At 59.4% G+C, this 20,510-nt stretch overlaps 7 protein-coding genes across 7 annotated transcripts; 3 read left to right on the forward strand and 4 right to left on the reverse strand.

The window, feature by feature from the left end:
• Positions 1-2,598: 2,598 nt before the first annotated feature.
• On the forward strand, positions 2,599-4,144 carry PG998_012976 (uncharacterized protein; the record flags this gene model as incomplete). The annotated part of the gene is made up of 6 exons (XM_066879792.1): positions 2,599-2,754; positions 2,900-3,269; positions 3,326-3,443; positions 3,507-3,571; positions 3,623-3,698; positions 3,754-4,144. The coding sequence occupies 6 exons, from the start codon at positions 2,599-2,601 to the stop codon at positions 4,142-4,144; spliced, it is 1,176 nt and encodes a 391-aa protein (XP_066726176.1).
• A 1,253-nt stretch (positions 4,145-5,397) lies between these two features.
• PG998_012977 (uncharacterized protein) lies at positions 5,398-7,272 on the forward strand (the record flags this gene model as incomplete). Its single annotated transcript, XM_066879793.1, has 4 exons — positions 5,398-5,844; positions 5,896-6,918; positions 6,980-7,055; positions 7,121-7,272. 4 exons carry the CDS (start codon positions 5,398-5,400, stop codon positions 7,270-7,272), a joined length of 1,698 nt encoding a protein of 565 aa, XP_066726177.1.
• Positions 7,273-7,523: 251 nt separating this feature from the next.
• On the reverse strand, positions 7,524-9,393 carry PG998_012978 (uncharacterized protein; the record flags this gene model as incomplete). Its single annotated transcript, XM_066879794.1, has 2 exons — positions 7,524-9,193; positions 9,255-9,393. The coding sequence occupies 2 exons, from the start codon at positions 9,391-9,393 to the stop codon at positions 7,524-7,526; spliced, it is 1,809 nt and encodes a 602-aa protein (XP_066726178.1).
• Positions 9,394-10,214: 821 nt separating this feature from the next.
• Positions 10,215-10,787, reverse strand: PG998_012979 (uncharacterized protein; the record flags this gene model as incomplete). The annotated part of the gene is made up of 1 exon (XM_066879795.1): positions 10,215-10,787. One exon carries the CDS (start codon positions 10,785-10,787, stop codon positions 10,215-10,217), a length of 573 nt encoding a protein of 190 aa, XP_066726179.1.
• Positions 10,788-10,974: 187 nt separating this feature from the next.
• On the forward strand, positions 10,975-12,284 carry PG998_012980 (uncharacterized protein; the record flags this gene model as incomplete). Its single annotated transcript, XM_066879796.1, has 3 exons — positions 10,975-11,154; positions 11,352-11,516; positions 11,574-12,284. 3 exons carry the CDS (start codon positions 10,975-10,977, stop codon positions 12,282-12,284), a joined length of 1,056 nt encoding a protein of 351 aa, XP_066726180.1.
• Positions 12,285-12,674: 390 nt separating this feature from the next.
• PG998_012981 (polyketide synthase) lies at positions 12,675-17,198 on the reverse strand (the record flags this gene model as incomplete). Its single annotated transcript, XM_066879797.1, has 3 exons — positions 12,675-13,568; positions 13,620-13,940; positions 14,007-17,198. The coding sequence occupies 3 exons, from the start codon at positions 17,196-17,198 to the stop codon at positions 12,675-12,677; spliced, it is 4,407 nt and encodes a 1,468-aa protein (XP_066726181.1).
• A 46-nt stretch (positions 17,199-17,244) lies between these two features.
• Positions 17,245-19,786, reverse strand: PG998_012982 (polyketide synthase; the record flags this gene model as incomplete). The annotated part of the gene is made up of 4 exons (XM_066879798.1): positions 17,245-18,591; positions 18,689-19,104; positions 19,167-19,430; positions 19,492-19,786. The coding sequence occupies 4 exons, from the start codon at positions 19,784-19,786 to the stop codon at positions 17,245-17,247; spliced, it is 2,322 nt and encodes a 773-aa protein (XP_066726182.1).
• Positions 19,787-20,510: the final 724 nt, after the last annotated feature.

Here is a 20,510-nt window from a genome sequence, read left to right on the forward strand (position 1 = left end):
AAGCTTGGCCCAACAGGGAAGGAAGATCGTGAAATGAATGCCGCTAAAGAGTAGCGGTGATTATGTCTGCACCCAAACTATTATACGAGGTGTCAAGATCGTGGCCAGAAGGTTGGCGCAAACCAATGGTTTGTGCTGACTGGGCCGATTCTTTGTTCCTTTTTTCGGTTCAATGTCCAGTTGTCTGACTCGGCCGGCAGACATCGTACCATGCACCCTGGCATAGAAGCCTTTTGGAAGTCTTCTCGTCGCTATATTGTTATTAGACTTTCCATTCGGCAGCGTTAGCTACGCCACCAAATTGCGCCCTTTTCAATTCTACCACCGACGGTTGCGAGCTGAACAGCCTTATTATGGAACACGCCCTACCGATTTCACCATGGCTAGTAAAATGCGTACTTGAGCGCCACCACTAGCATGGTGTCGACATAAGGCTGATGGATGTAGCAGGCGCCGGCGAGGTCGTCGAATTGCCTATGGACACTTCTAAGAGCACTATTTGGTTAGGAAAAGACGCATCGTCTCTGATCTTGTGCCGGATCTCATCCCATCAAACCGCCGTCGGAGATTTCAATCTGCCATGTTCGATGGGTAAACTACGCCCAGAGAAGAAGGATTTGCGAACTGGATGCCCATTGGGTTCTAGGGTGGGCAGGTGGAGGAGGGCAGGTGGAGGCGACTAGATGGCCTTTCCGCCATTCCGCCAGCGTGGTCGCCGGACGGACTAGGGGACCATCACCATCACGGGCCACCCACTCCTTCGTTCTCCTTTTTCCCCTCCCAACCCAACGCTACGACGTGGACGGAAGGCCAGGGCAGTAAGCCAAATTCCCCCGCCGCCTGATTGGCGCGAATTCCAGCGCCCTTGATTAAGGGGTCGTCGACAAGGCCGTAGTTCATGCAATCGCTTGTCTTTGCGCCGACCTACTTCCTGCGGGAATGCACTCGTTCGTTTCTACCCTTGGCGCTATAGTAGTAATTATGCTAGCGAGCTGGCGGTTGGGTTTCTCCCATCGGTCGCGTGCGTTTCGGCGGCGGGACCGCATTGGGCGCTGGGAAAACAAATAGTCTGGGTTGCATGAGCGAACGGGACGACAGCACCACCGTCTCCCCACAATCTTCTGCCAGTAGCCCACCCGTCGAACCACTCCCAGGGCTGGCTCGCGAACAGACGTGAAACCGCTTCCACGACACGACCCAAACGCGCTTGATGAAATAGTGACAGCTCGTGACGTTAAGCCGCCCAAGGTGCACGGAATAACGGACGGATTTGAAATGGGCTTGCGAAGGTTTGAGACATCAGTCGGACGGGGGCCGCTCTAGAAAAGAGAAGAAAAAGAAAAACGGGAAACATGGGCTGTGGCGGTGGCGGTGGCTGGCGTCGGATCGTACCACGGAATGCAGCGCGGTGGTGTCTGGCATCTGGCAAAGATAAGATGACGGCGCCGCAGTTGGCAGTCGAATGGCTCGACTTGGCACGAGCGACGGGGGCAGCCAGGGTGGGAAAGGCTCTTGGGCTAGACTCCGGATCAACAGCGACAGACTCCCCATCGGGCTAGCGGGCTGGTACTTGGTATAAGCGATCCGAATAGAGTTTCCCGCGACGCTGCAGACTGATTCAGGGGTGGGTTCGAGAAATGGGAGAAAACTCGGCTGACGCAAGGATGAGCAGATCAGAGTTCGCCAGCCGTTCGGTTGTCATGCTGGCCGGGGTGCCATCGCAGCATCGCAGCGTGGGAGCTGCAATCTGCAACCCCGGACCCCTGCTAGCCCGCTGCGACGGACGAACTTCGAACAGACGTCGGGGGCTTCGAGGGCTTCAAGGGCTTCAGCTCTCGGCAGGCCAGCACGCATTGGGCCTCAGACCCGAACTTAAAATTGACGGGAGGACGGTGCTGCCAGGGAAAACAGACGACGATGGAGTCTCGAACAAGGACGGCCGAACGCAGGAACAGGCCTATCCCGACCTGTGCCATCCCCCTTTGCACCGCATCCGAGGCTAGGAATATCTGTTTTCCGTCGCAGACGAACAGCAACAGCAGCGAGGGGGAAAGGCAGAATATTCCTTCTGCGGCAGAAACTGTTCGGCGACCGTGTCCTGGGGGATCAACCCTCCCTCCTCGCCGCCCCACCCCCGTTCGTAGATCCTTGGCCCGTTGGGGTTTAAATCACCACCCAAGTGCCAACTAGCCTGGCCGGTAGACTGGAAATGACGGACAAGCGATACGTGATCGCTTAGCAAAAACTGGACTGATTCATGAACACGGAATCGAGCCGGGTGTCGCCTGGGGCAGGGAATGAGGCCTGTCATTGTGCATTAGCAGGCCTCCATCACCACGTTCTCCCAACTCTAAAATCCAAATTTCAATAAAGAGTCAGGCATGCGGCGTGGGCACCCGACCTGGCTGACCCCATCTTGCTCCTCTTTGCCAAAAATAAAACCGCAGATCGATCCAGGGCGGCTTTCCTGCCTGCTGTCTGCTGCACTGCCCTCACAGCGGCGACGACGACGACGACGACGATAAACGACGACGGGCCAACGACGCCCGCGACGACGACGACGACGACGACGACGACGTGCTGCCGAGTCAGTCAGTCATGGACTACGAGAACGAAACCCGGGCCCCGCGCCTCCTCGCGGCGACTTGGTCCTTGACCGTGGTGGCCGGTATCTTCCTGGGCTTGAGAATCTACTGCAAGCGCAGGCGTTCGACCGGTCTGTGGTGGGACGATCATTTGATGGTGGCGGCTTGGGTGAGTCCATTCCTACCTACATTCATTCATTTTTTTACTTCAAATTCTTTTTTTGATCCGTGGTTCCGATCGCGTCCCTTGCACCCCGATCCATGCACGCCACATCGTACCGTACCCTGGCTAACGCTGGACGCGATCCTCGCAGGTGTCCCTGCTCATCTCGACAGTGATCAACACGTACATCACCACTTTGGGAATGGGCCGTCACTACTCGACCATCAGCCACGACAACAAGATCGCCATCAACAAAATCACCGTGCTCGTGGCGCTCTTCTCCATCGTGGCCAGCGGCCTCAGCAAGACGTCCTTCGCCGTCACCCTCTACCGCCTGTTCAGCAACAAGTGGATGCGCTTCTTCCTGCTCTTCGTCGTCGTCACCGTCAATTTGTTCCTGAACTCGGTCTGGATCACGGGCTTCACCAAGTGCCAGCCGACGGCCAAGATCTTCGACAGCAGCATCCCGGGCACCTGCTGGGACAAGAAGAAGCTGTCCCAATGGCAGACCTTCGCCTCATGTAAGCATTTCGCGAGCCACATGCACGCGCACTCGTATTGATATCTTCTTTTCCAGATTACAGTTCCATCATGGATTTCGTCTTGGCGTTCCTGCCCTGGAAGACGCTGCTCAAGATGTCCATGCCCCTCCGCGAAAAGATCGGCGTGACGGTGGCCATGAGCATGGGAGCCATGTAGGTTGATTCCGCCGCGGGTACGCACGCTAGCCTCTCGACTGACATGTTTTTGCTTTTCAGTGCTGGCATTACCGGAATCGTCAAATCAGTTCTGGTGGTCTCTATCACAGATCCCGATGTCACTTGTAAGTTACATGTAAACGGCACCCATCGAGATTTGACTAACAACATCCCAGATAGTCGTATTGACCTCACGATCTGGACCATTACGGAGCCTGCCGTCACCATCATGGCTGCCTCTCTGCCCGTTCTGTAAGTACTTTTGAAAATCGAGACACGTGAGACTCTTGCTAATGTCGCAACACAGTCGCATGCTCTATCGCGAGCTCCGCAGCAGCCAGCGGAGTTACTACAGGAACGGCGTCTCGACCAACCGCTACGGCAAGACGGACAACCGGACGGGCAACCAGACGGGCAACCGGCGCAACACGCTGGCCGAGACCAAGACGCACCGGAAGGGCAACACGGTCATGGTCATGTCGACGAGCGGCTGGCAAGAGTCACAAGAGGCGTTGCAGCGCGACCTGGAAGTCGGCTCGGGCACGACGTCACATACAGCAGGATCCGGCGTCCGGTCGCCGCCGAAGGGCATCATGAAGACGGAAGAGGTGCGGATCCAGAGCTCGCCCAACAACACGCCAGGCGGCAGCACGGCCGACTCGTTCGAGATGGTGTCGTTCGAGAAGGAGCGGCATTGATTCGGTTGCAGTTTAGCGTTGGATGCCGTCGCAGTAGATAGCTCCCAAGACCACATTATACCCCCTCGAATAGAATTTATTAATATTTCACAAATCTTAATTTTAATCACCGGTTTCCCCAGACTCGGAGATGAAAATCAGCCCTGTGCCGGCTAGCCCGTTCGCAAATCAGGATTATACTCGTCCAATTTTGAGAATCGAACGTTGCAAACCACCCGTTTCACCTTTTTGTAACCGGCGGCAGGCCTAGCCCTGGTCATGACACTGGACCCTGCCGCCGTCTCGGCCCCCAACTGGGCTGCAAGGTTTGGCGCTGGAACGGGTGACACAAAGCATGATCTCGAGCGAGATGTAACATTGCCCTCCTGGCGGCTAGCACCAATGGAGGAATTACCCAGGCAGGCGTGCGGCGCAGTGTCGGGAGCCAGCCCGCTGCCCAGAGCCCGCTACCAAGCTAGCACCCCTGCCGCGGCGAGGTATACCCCGAAAGCAGCTAGGGTCCGATCTTTTGCCGAGGATGCGGCGCGGAAGCATCGCTGGCCGGCGAAATGTTCATGCAGGAAAATCGATAGAGGCGGACGGGAGCCCTAAGTCGCACGATTCCAGCACTCGTATCGAACAATGGAGGAGTTGTGCCATTTCGCTGGTCTTGCCCTGCTAACCGTCTAGTCTATAAATGGTGTCTCGGGTGGATATACCAAGGAGTAAGCCACCTCCCCGTTTCGGTCCTTTCGGGGGGCCGCTAGTGCACAACGGGGGAGCAGCTGACTCGCACCAAATGCATAGTCGCATTTCCGATCAGTCTAAGGGGTCTAAGGGGTCTAAGGTGAGATTCCAGCGCAGAACGACGCCTGCGGCCCGTCGTCCAATGCCGCACCCCAGGGTAGCGCCAGGCACACGCTTCAGGAACCGTCGGGTTGGCCTCAGGTATGGGCGAGAGAGAGGAGCCCGGTAGCAATGGCAATCTCCCCCGTCTCCATCACACCATTGAATTCTCGTCTTCAGTCATGGATGCATAATCAATACTTTTCCCCGAGCCGCACGAGGGAGCCGGACTATGCCCGAAGCCTCTGCTGCTTTGTCTTGGCTGCAGCTGACTACTTCTAGAACAGCACCACGGCCGCCACATTCTTTCCTCCTGAGGTTCAGCTGAACTCTATTCCTTCTCTCGCTTACTGACGCCCTACGTCACGCTTGTCGTTCGCTACCAGAACCTGTCGATCTTTACTCTGTTTTCTGTTCCGAGTTCCGCCATGCCGGCCAACTACTCCCCTGCTCCGCGTGGCGTACGCCGCCGTCGCGGCCGTCGGCCTTGTCGATCACGTCGCCGTGGCCGCTCCCCCACGCCCGCGCCCGGTCCTCCTCCCGCGCCGACGCAGCTGGGCCCGCCCGCCAAGCTGGCGCTCGGCACCTACCGCGGCGTGCACAGCGAGCAGCACAAGCAGGACTTCTTCCTGGGCATGCCGTACGCGCAGCCGCCGGTGGGCGCCCTGCGCTTCGCGCCGCCGCAGCCGCTGACGGCGCCCTTCGCCGAGCCCCGCGACGCCGCCGCCTACGGGCCCATGTGCATCGGCTACGGCGCCGACACGGTCAACAACGGCAACGGCGTCGACGAGGACTGCCTCACCATCAACGTCGTGCGCCCCGCCGGCGTCAAGGAGGGCGACAACCTGCCCGTCACGGTCTGGATCCACGGTGGTGTAAGTCAAAACTCGTCGTCTCGAAACGGTTCACCGCTTACCTAATCACAGAGCTACATCATGGGCGGCTCGTCCGACCCCCGCTACAACCTGACCTACATCGTGGAGCAGTCCGTCAAGGCCGGCACGCCCATCGTGGCCGCGTCCATCAACTACCGCCTCAACAACTGGGGCTTCATGTACAGCGCCGAGATGGCCGAGGCCGGCGCCGGCAACCTGGGCCTGCGCGACCAGCGCCAGGCCCTGCGCTGGGTGCAGGACAACATCGGCGCCTTCGGCGGCGCCAAGGACAAGGTGACGCTGTGGGGCGAGTCGGCCGGCGCGCGCTCCGTCGGCATGCAGCTCGTCGCCTACGACGGCCGCAGCGACGGCCTGTTCCGCGGCGCCATGATGGAGTCGGGCAGCCCCGTCGCCATCTTCGGCACCGCCGAGGTCTGGCAGCCCTACTTCGACGCCCTGCTCGCCCAGACCGGCTGCGCCAGCGGCTCCGCCGCCGACCGCATGGCCTGCCTCCGCGCCCTGCCCGTGCAGACGCTCAACGGCCTCTTCAACAGCTCCGCCGCCGCGGCCGGCGCCATCAACGGCGTCGCCACGCCGCCGCTCAGCGCCGTCGTCGACGGCGACTTCATGACGGCGCAGGGCGCCAACCTGCTGCGCGCCGGCAAGTTCGCCAAGGTGCCGCTGCTGCTCGGCAACAACTTCGACGAGGGCACGGCGTACGCCAAGAAGGGCATCGACACGGACGCGGGCTTCGCCGGCTTCCTGGCGTCGGCCACGCAGAAGGGCGCCGACGTCGTGTCCGGGCTGGCCCAGCTGTACCCGAACGACCCGCTGCTGGGCATCCCGGCCTTCATCATGGGCCTGCTGCCCGCCATCCCCTACGGCCTGCAGTTCAAGCGCTCGGCCGCCTTCGCCGGCGACTTCCAGCAGCACTCGGGCCGCCGCATGCTGGCGCAGTCGTACGCCGCCGCCGGCCAGCCCGTCTACTCGTACATGTGGAACCTGCACGTCAACGGCGTGCCGCTCGAGTTCGGCGCCACCCACTTCCAGGAGCTCGCCTTCGTCTTCAACAACGTCGAGGGGCCGCGGCTACGCCGCCAGCCCCTTCGCCAACCGGCCCGCCACCTACGTCCAGCTCGCCGACATGATGAGCCGCATGTGGGTCGCTTTCGTCAACGGTGCCGACCCCAACGGCTGGAAGAAGCAGGGCAGTAAGTTTCCTCCTCATCCGCGCGAACAAAAAAGAAAAGGAGTATTTGCTAACTTTTTGCGATAGAATGCAAGAACACCGCCATCTGGCCCCTGTACGCCGGCTCCGACCCGAAGAACATTGTCTTCGACGTCAACGCCACCGACATTCACTACACCGCGTCGGACGACTACCGCAAGGAGGGCATCGCCTACATCATCGACAACGTGTACAACTAAGGATGATTCTGCGCGGCGTAGATCGAGATACCAGTTTGATTTGACACTTCTTTTATAACAGCGCATAGACCTCGCATATAGACCTCGCATATAGACTCTTAATGACGCCCATGAATTTGCATGGCTAATGGTATATATATGTGTCTTCTTGTCATATATCTTGAACGACTCCGTCGAGACACGTCATGAGTAAAGCCCAGTAGCCCTGAAATCCCTGAAAAGCCCCCTGATTTAACTTCAACCCTGCCGGATCAGATCTGCGGCCTTCTCCGCCACCGCGTACACCGTAGCCTGCAGCAGCGCCCCGGGATCAGCGGCATGACGCTGGCGTCCACCACGCGCAGCCCCTGCACCCCGTGCACGCGCAAGTCGGGCCCCACGCACCCGCCCAGCGCCTCGGGCATCATCGCGCACGTCCCGCACGGGTGCGCCAGCGACGGCCACAGCGCCCCCAGCCGCACGAGCCGGTCCACCATCTCGTCGTCCGTCTGCGCCGCCGCGCCGGGCACGGTCTCCGTCACGGGGCCCACGCGGGCGGCGATGGCGGGGCTTGCCCAGAGGGCCCGCGCGCGCCGCGTGATGGCGACCAGCGCCGCCCGGTCGAACGGGTTCTGCAGCGTGTTGTACCGCACCGTCGGCAGGCCGCCACCGTCGCGGCGCAGCGTCACGGTGCCGCGCGACAGCGGCTTCAGCAGCACGTTGGGCGCGCGGCCGCTGCCTTGGATCGAGGCCTGCGAGACGGAGGCGTTGGGCGACGCGAGCAGTTCCGCCAGAAGGGCGCGCTGGGCTACGAAGCCCGCCAGCAGCGGGGGCGAGCTGGCGTAGAGCTCGGGCAGGAATCTCGCGGGTTCTTGCGCCAGGAGCCCCCGTACGACGTCGTCGGCTTGCGACGCGTTGTTGCCCAGGACCTGCCCGAGCGACAGCAGGATCTGGTTGCTCGAGCTCGTCAGCGTGATGGGCCCGCTCTTGTTGGCGTAGTACTCGGCCCAGACGCTCGCGTTGTACTCGGGGTCGTTGGCGATGCTGTCCGGGTTAGGGAAGCTGGGACGCGAGAGGTTGAAGCGCAGCTGCACCGTGGGGTGGTCCTGGAAGTTGGCGCCGACGCCGGGCAGGTCTTTCCTCACTCCCACCCCGGCTTGGCGCAGCACGCTTGCCGGGCCTATGCCGCTGGCTTGCAGCAGTTGTGGCGTTTGGATTGCCCCCGTCGCGACGATTACTTCCTTGGCGGCAAAGACCTCGTGGGTCACGTTGTCGGCGGTCGACACGAATCGAACGCCAGTGGCCCGTAGCCCTTCGAACAAGATCTCTTGCGCCGTCTGGCCCGTGAGCAGCTGCAAGTTCGGCCTCGCCGCGTGCACCGGATCGTAGTACGCCTTCCGCGCCGTCGAGCGCGTCATGTCCCGCGCATCAATCGTCGACGGCACCCAATAGGCCCCCGGGCCATGCCCCGCGTTCGACTCGCCCGGCCGCTGGAGCCCCGGCTCGTGGCGATACGCGCCCCAGAAGGCCGCCATGTCCGGGTACTGGAAGCCCGGCGTGTGCGTGTGCACCGGGCCCCCGCCGTAGAGGCGGCCGTCCCACGACATGTTCCACCTCGCCGCGGCGTCCGGCGGCGGGGGCGCGAACGTGCAGCTCTTGCGGAAGTAGGGCAGCAGGCCCGCCCAGCCCCAGCCGGGGTTGCCGAGGGCCGCCCAGGCGTCGTAGTCGGCCCGGCTGCCGCGCAGGTAGCCCATACCGTTTACGACCGAGCCGCCGCCCACCACGGCGGCCACGTTGACGTCCCACTGCGTGTTGTTGAGATGCGGCACCGGCGCCGACTTGGGCCGGATCATGACGCTCGTGTCGAGGCCGTTGGCGTAGTACGGCACGACGGCTTGCGGTTTGTCGTCGAAGCCGCCGCGCTCGAGTACCAGCACCGTAGCTAGTGGCCGTTAGGAAGCAAGACTCGGGGAGGGCATTCGTTTGCAATGGCTTGGACTTACTTTCGGGGTCTTCGGTCAGTCGGTTCGCGACGACCAGGCCTGAAGTGCCGCCTCCGACGATCACGTAGTCAAACGTGTCGGAAGCAACAACCTCAACCCCTCTGCAGGCAATCGCACAACTCAGAATGACCCAGCGCATTTTCAAGTGCAACCACTGATACAGATTGGTAGCTAGTATGACAAAAGCTGACGGAATTACCGAACAGCATCGAATGCCACATGGGAGGAGGCATCCTTGCTTCATATACCCCTGGTTCCTACCAGGATTGCCCACAAATGTTCCGTCATTTTCTTCCCGGGCCACGCTTATACGCACGGAAAAAGAGAAAGCTGAGAATCATATTCGAATTACATGGATGCGGTCAGCAGACAAAAAATGCAACGTGATACAGCACGCATTTGCGTCTAAAACGGAATTCAGTGCGACGTCAAAAACAATCTACCCCAATCTTTCGTATCGTAAGCCAATCTTGAACGACATAGATCTCCTGCGACATGTTACGGCCGCATCCGATTGGTTGCCACTCCACCTTTGATCGTCACAGGGGTTCTCATGGTAGCTTAGCGCACGGTGAGAGTATTGGCAGTGCAGAAGAGGCTTGCTTATACGATTCTTGCATCGGGTGAATGTCTGCTGGCTAATATGTGGCGTGGCAAAGGTATTTGGCATATGCCGTCCCAGGTTTGACAGTTTGGCATTGAACCGAAAAAGAAAGAAGAATAAAGAATATGCCATCCTAAGTTTCAGACTGGCAGGTCAAATGGGAGCAGCAATGGCATTGTGCATGTCGCGCCAGCTAAGCTTCCCGCGATGGAAATTATAAAGGCAAGTGTTGTATCGAGAATCAAAGAGAATCAGGAATGGCTATATATGTATAACTTTCCTTAGGGGTAAGAGCATCTTTTGCCGAAAGTACAGTTCTAGCACCGTAGTACATATATAAGAATCTCGCCATGGGCTTACACCTTTTGAAACTCAAAGAAGCAGGTCCCGTGTACCCGTCTCACCAGGCTCTTTCCGTCCTCGCCAATCATGATCAGCTTCAGCGTATGCCACCACACTTTGCTCAGCAGTTGATACCCGCCCTGTGGATGCGGCCTTGCGATGATATGCTCCCAGTCGTTCATCACTTTGATCCTAGCCTGCATGCCGTCTTTGTTGTCGTGGCCGAGATAGCAACCCGTTTGCGGACTCTGGAACCCCATATGGTTATTGCTATCCACGCAAATCCAGCGGGAATTCAGGGTGGATGTGGGCATCAATGCTGCGGGATCTCCGAGAAAGACGTGGCCATTCGTATCGCAGACGACAGGGCGGCCACTGGACTTCTCGGTTATGATGTAGGTATTGCCCTGCCATGGTACAGAGTGGACGTGATTGCCGTGATAATGTTCATCACCAGAGATAGTCGGTGAATTGACGTAATCACCTTCGCCGTCGATTAGTGAAATGGCCGGTGTGGCGATTGCGTTGGCGCCGAATGCCGGCGCCGAATGATCAGAACCGTCGTCCCACGCTGTTGTAAATGTCATCTTGTGATTTGGCAGTATGTCGAGGTTAGAAGTGTAAAAACCGAGAACTTGATGGGTTCCAGGATCCTTCCGGGGGCCGTGTTGCAACTAAATATGGATGACTGCTCTTTGCTAAAGAGGGCTTGCTTACCCCACTCATGCAGAAATTGTCGCATATGTCTGTCCGAGACAGCAGTGTTGGCGGTTAATGATTGGATACCGGCTTGCTGTTGTTGGTTCGGGCTTGGTTGGCAAGAACCAACACGCCGCCGTGATAGGCGGCCCCGGCCCACTTCATGCGGCGGCGGCCCGTTACGTTGGCCGCGCACACTTGGTACCACCACATTCAGCGGCCATCTGGGGGATCATCTGGAGGTGTTGGGCCGCGGTAAGGTTTCTAAATACTAGGAGGCCTCCTCCTTTATATCTCACTATCGGGACTTCGTACAATATTTCCGTCGTCCACGCTGCATCCATCATATATACGCATGTGTTTATATACTACATCGCCGAGATGCCAGGCATAAGAGTCGAAGCCGGACCGATCCGGGCGCACCGCGCGCAAGAGCGATACGAGAGTTCAAGACCGGTAGATACCATGGCCAGCGCTCATCTTCCTGGTCTTATCTTGTGGCTGCCGAAAAAGATCCCAGCCATGAGCTTATTCCCGGCATTGACGAGGGTGCTTACAACCATCCTGTCGTCGTATTATCCGCCTTTGCTCAGGGTGGCAAGGTTATCGTGTTGCCCGTTCGTACAGCACCAAAACTAGATACCATCAATGCGGGCACTGAAACATCAAGATAGCTGACCTCCTTCAACGAGACGGATCTCCTGGAACGATATAGAGAGAGCCCCCGCAAGCGGAAGTCGTACTTACCAATCGATCCAGCAAACGCCCATCCCGACAACGGCAAGTTGTTACGGTTGAAGAACCCGTCGCTACTGCTGTGGAAGAAAAGCTACATCAATACCAAAACAAAACATATGCTATCCCTCGAGATTTTGCGCCCATACAAACGCAACGCCGACTTCGTGCTGTCGAAAACATCATACCAAGAGCTGATCGAGTACTGCAGATTCCAACAACCACTGCCCTCGCCTGTCCCAGAACGCATCCCACCCGCATTTGAAAGAATCCCCACGCCCTATGCTCTAGCTCACCACCAGTCCGGCGCCGGGGCCCGGGCCACCCGTTCCGATACGCGATTGCACGGATTGACCGAGTCATACCCGATTTTCCTGGGTCAGGGCCGCGTGCACTACAGGACAGATTACGGCACTGTGCCTGCAAACCATCACCCGGGTTACCCCTCGAGGACGGCCCAGAGATACAGCATGCCAGATTATGGTGCCTCGCGGGTTGGCCATTCAAATTGGCAGTCCGATGCGCATACTCGATCTAACATGGCTTTCCAGGGTCATGTGGATACAGACGACCCAGGCTGCCCCGTCAATATTGGGGTGGTGATTTTCGTTGTAGCGATTTTATTTGTTCTTTGCATTTTCGACAGGTAGGTTAGCGACGTTTAGCCAGGTGATTGCAACCAAAGCAGAATGTCTACTAGGCTGGGAAGTGGCTTATGGTATATAATGGTGAGAAAGAGTAACACAAAGGAACGCAGTGTATCTTCGGGGCAAGATATCGAATCTAGTGGCGTCAGCAGCAGCTAGAGAAAGAAGGCTAGAGAAAGAAGGGTTGAGTGGCGGCGAGAGAGACGACAAGGGCAGCGACGAGATTCTGCACGAAAGGATATGTGGGCAGCAAATCGTCCTCGTTGCGGGTGAGGAGATCCCATGAATGGAACAGCGGGACGATTTGCTTTACTAGAGCGTACCAAATTCAGGTAAAAGGTGTGTGTTTATGTATGTAACTGTATATCCTTGATTATGTCCTTGACCAACGTCTCATGTACTTTGTTGATCGCCATTCTCCGCATTCTCCGCATTCTCCGCGCTCCACGCCCCCTTCAACGTCGTCTTGTGCAAGACCAACGCGGCCGCGTCGCGCAGGGTTCCCGTCGTCAGGATCTCCAGCACCTGCAGGTGCGCGCGGGTGTGCTTCCCGATCCAGTTGCGGAGCTCGATGGCGTTGAGCGAGTCGAGCCCGAACGCCGAGAGCGACGTCGTCGCCTGCTCGGCCACCATGGTCTCGTCCGGCAGCATCAGGATCGCGCCCAGCTTCAGCCGGAGCGCCGTGGCGACGACGTCGAGCGCGGCTTCCACGGTGGGCGCCGCCGTCATCTGCTCCGCCACGGAGAGGGCGGCGGGCCCGGCGCTGGCGGCGGCGGCATTGGACCCGCGAGAGCGCTCGAGGGCCTGGCTGCGGTGGTAGGCGAACTTGCCGTCGGTGCGGTAGTACTGCGGCAGCTCGGCGTCGTCGCGCGACCAGCTGTTGATGCACTGGTTGTTGCTGGCCTCGAACTTGTCCGTCATGGCGGCCTGGACCATGGCGAGGACCTCGGCCTCGTGGATGGTGTCGCCCGAGATGTTGCGCACGACGTCCTGCTTCCGGTCCTGGTTGGTGCAGACGTAGCCCGCGTCCTCGACCGCCGTGAGGTTGAGCGCCGTCGCCTTCAGGCCTCGGCGCACTCGGTGCTGCACCAGGGCGTCGAGGAAGGCGTTGGCGCCGGCATAGGCCGCCTGGCCGCGCCCTCCGATGAAGGAGATGGCGGAAGAGAGCACGACGAAAAAGTCGAGGGGGTCCTGGAGGAGCGCTTTATGCACCGCCCAGCCGCCGGCAACCTTGGATCGCACAACTCTGTTGTAATCATCAAAAGTTGCGCGCTCAAACAAAACATCCTGCAAGTGCTGTTAGTGCCGCATATGAATTATACTCGAGAGCTGACGTACCTGTAAAACCATGGCCGAGTGAACCAAACCACGAATCGGCGGCATTTCCCGCCGGATGTCCCGCAACACGGCCTCGAGACTTGGTTCGTCAGCCACATCGCACGACTTGACATGTATCGACGCATGGCAAGTCTGGGCCAGGCCCCAGAGGCGTGCATTGTTTCCAGAAAGGACTCCGCTGCGCGAAAGCAGCACGATGCTCCGGGCACCCAAATGTATCATCCGCTCGGCGATCGACTGTCCGAGGCCGCCGGTGCCGCCGACAATAATGTAGGTGGCGTGGCCGGACAAGACACCCGTGTTCGACCGGTGGTGGGTGGCCTATGATTCGTCAGCTTCGCCAAAAACATGCACGTGGAGAAAAGGAAAAGACAGGAAGAAACTCACTTTGACCAGATCCCCGTCTTGGTGGTGCACCACAATCTTCCCGGTGGACTTCCCGCTCTGCAACATGCGCAGCCCGGCCTCGACCTCGTGCGTGCCGATCACCGTGACCGGTTCGACGGGCCGCAGGGAGCCGGCGCCGACGAGGTCGAAGACGTCGCGCAACACGCGCTGCATGAGGCGCGGGCGGTCGCTGGCCACCAAGCTCAGATCGACGGCGCAGAAGGAGCAGTTCTTCTCGAACATCTGCATCTCCAGCCGGCTGTTGGCCACGATGTTCCTCTTGCCGATCTCGACGAAGCGGCCGAACGGCGCGATGCAGTCCCAGCTCTCGCGCAGGAGGTCGCCCGCCAGCGAGTTGAGCACCACGTCGACGCCCTCGCCGCCCGTGGCCGCGCGCACGGCGGCGCCGAACGAGGCGTCGCGGCTGAAGAAGATGCGGCTCGCGGGGATGCCGTACGTCTGCATGACGTGCCGCTTCTTCTCGGGCGTGCCCACCGTCGTGAAGACCTCGGCGCCGACGTGCTGCGCCAGCTGGATGGCGGCCTGGCCGACGCCGCCGGAGCCCGCGTGGATCAGGACCTTGTCGGACCGCCGCAGGTTCGCCTTGTCGACGAGGGCGTGGTAGGCCGTCGCGAAGACGATGGGGATGGACGCCGCCGTCGTGAAGGCCATGTCGGGCGGGATGACGGCGACGCTCGTGGCGGGGCACGTCGCGTACGTGCTGTAGGCGCCGCGCGGCAGCGCGCACACCCGGTCGCCGGCGCGGACGGCGCGGACGTCGGGCCCCACGCGGCTCACCACCCCGGCGCACTCGATGCCGATGTAGGGCTGGGCGACCTGCCCCATGGCCACGACGACGTCCTTGAAGTTCATCCCGGTCGCGTGCACTCTGATCTCGACGTCGCCGGGCCCGAGCGCGGACGCGGCGGCCGTGTCGTCCTCCCAGAACAGGGAATCCAATGCCCCCAGCGTCTTCACCGTCACTTTCAGGCGCCGGCCGTCCTGTGCCAGCGGTTGCTCGTAAGGCTCGTGTTCCTTCGACTCGCGCGCCAGCAACAGATTCAGCTCGTCCGCGGGGACGATGCGCGGGACCGACAGCTCGCCGCGCTCTTCGGCGAATTCGAGCTCGACCGTCCCGTCTTCCCGAGGTGGTGCGAATGACGCGTTTGCTGCTTCCAGTACGAGCGCGGCCCGTTTTTGGGTGTTGAGCTGGGAGTCGGGATTCAGATCCAAACTCGTGGCTAGTTTCCCCGTCTCGGATCGTACTGTCCGCAACAATCCGTGGGCGATGTTGGTTTCCGGCCTATCGGCGAAGCGATATGCGCCGGAGGTGACCCAAAGTATGGAACTACTGTCCAGCAAGATCTTCTGCACGACTTCGAAGAGTTCCTTGTCCATCGTCTGCAACACAGAAACGGCCACCTCGGCCAGGCAAATGCATGGCAGCCCCGAAACGCTCACATCGTGAAGGGTTCCCACCGAGGGCCTTTTGCCGGTGGTAACCTCTAAGAGGGCCACGAGCTCAGTGGCAAGGTCTGTGCTGATCCCGGGAGCTGTGATGACAACAAACGACTCGTGTGGGATATGAGCATATGGGTTTGGGAGGACCTCGACATCGTCATCGCTCTCGACACCACTGCTGGAACCGGTTTCCAGCCCGGCTAGGGAATTCCCGATTGTAGATGCATCGCCTATGTCCACGTCGCTGCCGCTAGTGCATCCGCTTTCGAGGTCGTCGACATCCCCGAAATCACGCATGCTGTTGGAGCGGTCCTCCATAAGGGGCTCGATCCCGCCTTGTTGGCTTCGAGATAGCTTTTCCCATTGCACCTGGAAGCACAGCTTACGTATGCTCGAGGGAGAGGCAGCGTCGTCTCGGACAGGGGTCATGCAGAGACCAGAAAACGACAGAACCGGTTCCTCACGCTGGGTGGGGTGCCAAAGGTCAATCGTGTACGACCTAGACCCGACGCCGGGGGTTCCATGCTGGCCGTGCGCCACGGACTGGTATGGTCCAGACTCCCGACTAGGCAACGGATTGTTGATTTGCAGGTCCTTGATAGCGGACGGCATCCACAGACAAGCCTTATCGCCGTCCGTGGAGTTGATGAGGGGGAAAACCGTCTGAATGATCAGATCCATGAATGCAGCTGACGTGAGGCTGGGGGCCTCATACTGGTACGGCATGACTGATGCCGTGTCTGGCACCATCACGTGTGCGGTCGTGTAGCCCTCGGACACCATCAAATCAGACTGTACCTGGAACAATGGGCCATAGCCGGCGCCGCGACTGTCGAGTTCGGCATAGAGGGCTTCCGGCTTCAACGCGATACCGAGCTCCGAGTTCGACGCCCTCAGTCGAACTAGGCAGTCGGTATAATGCCCATTCGAGATCGGGTTGTGCTTCTCGTGGCTGTCAATGGAGATCAAACAACGACAATGCTCGAGCCAGCCACGGGTCCGGCTCCACGAGGAAAAACGAAACTCGTGCCACTTGTCCGAATTCGCGCGCGTTCCTTCGGCGTATGGGCGTAGCGTCACGAGCGTCTCGTAGTCGTACTCGTCTTCCAGTATGAAGGCCTTCGCCACCTCCACCTCTCGCAAATGGTAGCCCTTGACGCTCGCGCCATCGAGCCTGTGAAGCTGCGCGTGCTGGCTCATAGCTTCCACGGCGGTGCAGAGATAGCCGGCCAGCGGGAAGGTGGTCAACGTCTGCATTCGATGCTCTCGGAGCCAGGGCACGTTTTCCGTGCTCAGAAGATTCCGCCACGCGGGCTCGTCGTCGTTGTACGTCGCCTCCAAGAGCCCGAGCAAGTCGTGCGGCGCAAAGGGCCGGAGCCGGCGCTGCTTGCTTGAGCGCGACTCGTTCCAATACACCCCCTCTTCCCAGGGATAAGGGCTGAAGTCGTGGATAGGATTGATTCTCGACTGCTGGACTGACGAGGGGAAGTTGATTGCATCCATCTTGATGGGATATCCACCTGCGAAAAGACCGCCCGCGAGGTTCAGTGCAGCCACGGTGGCGTCTTTGTTTCTCTCCAGGGACGGCAGGTATTTCTGCGTACCGCCAGTGACTTTAAGGATTTGCTTGATGGGGCCTTGGAGCGCAGAATGAGGACCAACCTCGATGACAAGGTCGGGGCTGGCAGTGGCCACGAGAGATTGAAATCCAGAGGCGAAAAGAACTGGCATGGTCAGATTGTCAATCCAGTAGGATGCCGTCAGAGAAGATGTGTCGTCAAGCTTCGTCCCCAAAAAGAGAGGAAAACATGGCCATTTCGCTTGTCCCTTGTGGTTTGATGATATCTTTCAAAGCCGCCATGTACTCCTCCGCGACGAGCTTCATATGGGCAGAATGGTATGCGACATCCACCCGCAGCTTCCGACAGAGAATTCGCTCACGCTCCAGATGGGCAGCGAGCTGATCGACGGCGGACGCATCGCCGGAAACAGTTGTAGATTCTGGCGAGTTTTCGCAGGCAATGGAAATTCCGGCCAAGCCCAACTCCCCGATCATCGTCCTAGTACCTTCGGCGCCTTGCCCAACGGCAATCATCGCGCCCTGGACACCCTTCAGAGAGCTTGCCAGCTTTCCGCGATAGTAGGCGATCAATATGGCCTCTTTGAGACCGATGGCACCAGCCGCGTAAGCCGCCGCTATTTCGCCCGAGGAATGTCCTATCACGCTTAGCGGCCTCACGCCCCACGAGCGTAGCAGATCTGTGAGGCCGAGCTGGAGGGCAGTGCAGGCCACTTGGCTGATCTGGGGCTCCCCGACCCGAGAATCGGAAGCGTCCCGGCGAAGCTCCTCCCGAATGGAGAAACCGGCGTGAAGTTCCTCCAGGACCCGATCCGCCGCCTCCATCGACTCTGCAAAGATGGGATGACTTTGGAGCAGCTCGCACCCCATGGCGGGCCACTGAGCGCCTTGGCCGGTAAACACGAAGGCCAGTTTGGGCATGGCCGGCGCCAGCCGCGGGACGGTGGACGGCTGCTGCAGGATGCGGCCGAGCTCGTCGGTGGAGCTGGCGGTGCAGGCGACGTGGTAGGGCAGATGGGTGCGGCGCTGGCCCAAGGTGTACGCGATGTCGAAGACGACGCCCGTGTCGAACTCCTCGGGGTGCTGCAGACAGTGCACCAGAAAGTCCTCGATGCGCCTCCGGGCGCTGTGGGCGCTGTGGGCCGAGACGACGAAGAGCAGCGGGCGTGGCGAGAGCCACCGCGGGTCGAGGGTCGCCGGCGGCGAGGGCGGCGGGCCCAGGACGGCGTGGGCGTTGGAGCCGCCGAAGCCGAAGTTGTTGACGGAGATGTACTTCTTGTCTCTCGGCCACGGCCTCACCTTCTGGGCCACTTTCAGGTGCCACTCGTCCAGTGGTATATTTGGATTCGCTCTCTCGAAGTTGCAGTTGGGCGCGATGAACCCTCTTTCCAGCATGAGACACGCTTTGATGATGGCCACGAGGCCACTCGCATTCTCAAGATGGCCGATGTTCGTCTTGACAGATCCAATGGAAATCGGCTTGTTCTTTGGCCGGGTAGTGCCAAACACGCGATAAAGGGCATGGGCTTCGATGGGGTCGCCAACCTAGCAGACGGTCAGTATAGGGGAAAGATTGGTGACAAGTGTCATGGTCTGACGTAAAAAGTGCAAGTGAAGACGAAAAAAGCGCCTGCTCACTTACTTTAGTGCCAGTCCCGTGAGCCTCCACAAATCCAGTATCGCGAGGATCCAACCCGGCACTCGCGTAGACATGTCGTATCAGCGCCTCCTGGGCATCGCTGTTGGGCGTCGTAAGGTTGGTGGTCTTGCCGTCCTGGTTCGTGCCCGTGTTGAGAATCACGGAGCGGATCTTATCGTTGTCGCGAATTGCCTGGTCGAGAGGCTTCAGGATCAGGCACGCGACGCCTTCACCGGGGGCGTACCCGGACTCGGCGCGGTGGTCAAAGGCAAACGTCTTGCCCTGGGGGTTGTATATCGACATCATCGACATGGAAATCATGTCGTCGGGCTGCAGCCGGAGACAGGCGGCGGCAACCACGGCGGCGTCCGACTCCCCCGATCGGATGCTTTGCACGGCGGCGTGCACCGCATACAGGCCTTGGGCAATTGGTCAGCAACACAGCTATCGGCTCCCACTTCCACACAGCAGATGCTCTTACCGGAGGAGCAGGCAGTGTCGATGGAGAGCGAGGGCCCGCGGAAATCAAAGTAGTACGACAGCCGGCCCGCCTGCACTGCGCCGTGGTTGCCGGTACTTTGAAGCGTGGGGATCTGGCTCGCATCGCTCTCGCACGATCGATTATAATCGGATGCTTTAGTCCCGACAAAGACGCCCGTTCTGCTCCCCGCCATCATTTCCTTGGAGAGTCCGGCGCCTTCTAGGGCCTCAAATGTGACCTCGAGCATTTGACGTTGCGCGGGATCTGGGACGAGTATTAGTTCACACGTCCTGGGGCTGATGCTTCACTTGGAGAGATGTCTTACCCATGGCAATGGCCTCTTGCCTGGTGATGTTGAAGAACTGCGCGTCAAACTTGGATACGTCGCGTTTCAGGAAGTACCCGCCCTCGACATTCATGGCGCCCGACTTCTGCGGGTTCGGGTGGTAGTATGCCTTCTTCGAGAAGCGGTCGTCGGGGACCTCGCACCACCCGTCGCGTGAGCGCGAGATGAGCGTCCATAGATCCTCTGGCGTTGACACACTGCCTGGCGTACGGCACGCCATGCCCACTACAGCGATCGGGCATGGCTGGGCCGGTGGTTCTGCCTTATCGGTCATGACGGGCGCCACCAGTCGTACGGCGCATGGCAAGCGCTGGCGTGGGGGAGGGTGGAGTTGAAAAGTAATAGAGGTTTCACGAGTCTCTCAAGACGTCGTGCTTTAGAGACGAGAGAAAATGGATCGTGTTGGATTTTTTGTGTAATATAGATAGACGTATTTCATCAATGATTGGTGATCCTTTGTTGCGACGTGATACAAGCCTCTGATAATAGGGCGGTTAAATAGACGACTTCTCCAGCTGCGGCGGGACTTGGCTGGCGATGATTCTAAGCGCCCGCTTCTGCGCCCGCTGCATGTGCGTGTCTAGAACTGCACTGACTCAGATCGGTGAGACATCACTCGCATGACTTGCATGACTTGCATGACAGCGGAGATTCTAGTCCCGTGACAGGGCAGGTTCAGTCGTTGACAACACGGGAAGTGGCGGGTAGGCAAGTCTTGTCTGTGTTTGAGAGACACTTGACGTACCTGCTTCGTAGGGAACGACGGGTATGCAAGTTGTGAAGGTGACATCAAGATTTGAAACCGGGATGCTCGATGGCACACACGCATTTGGAGTCTCGTCGAGGGACAGAAGCGATGCAATGAGACTGGGGCTTAGACAGTTGTCTTAACATCTTCCGCCGAGGCACGAGGGACACCGTCTTTCCAAGAGAGGCCTTCGCTGCTAGGCTGGTGTATTGCAGAGTTTTCGGTTGCCAGGCATTATATGGAAATCGTA

The sequence above is a fragment of the Apiospora kogelbergensis genome, assembly GCF_038363985.1.
Source record: "Apiospora kogelbergensis strain CBS 113332 chromosome Unknown utg000008l_segment0_segment0, whole genome shotgun sequence".
Classification (NCBI taxonomy): Eukaryota; Fungi; Ascomycota; class Sordariomycetes; order Amphisphaeriales; family Apiosporaceae; genus Apiospora; species Apiospora kogelbergensis.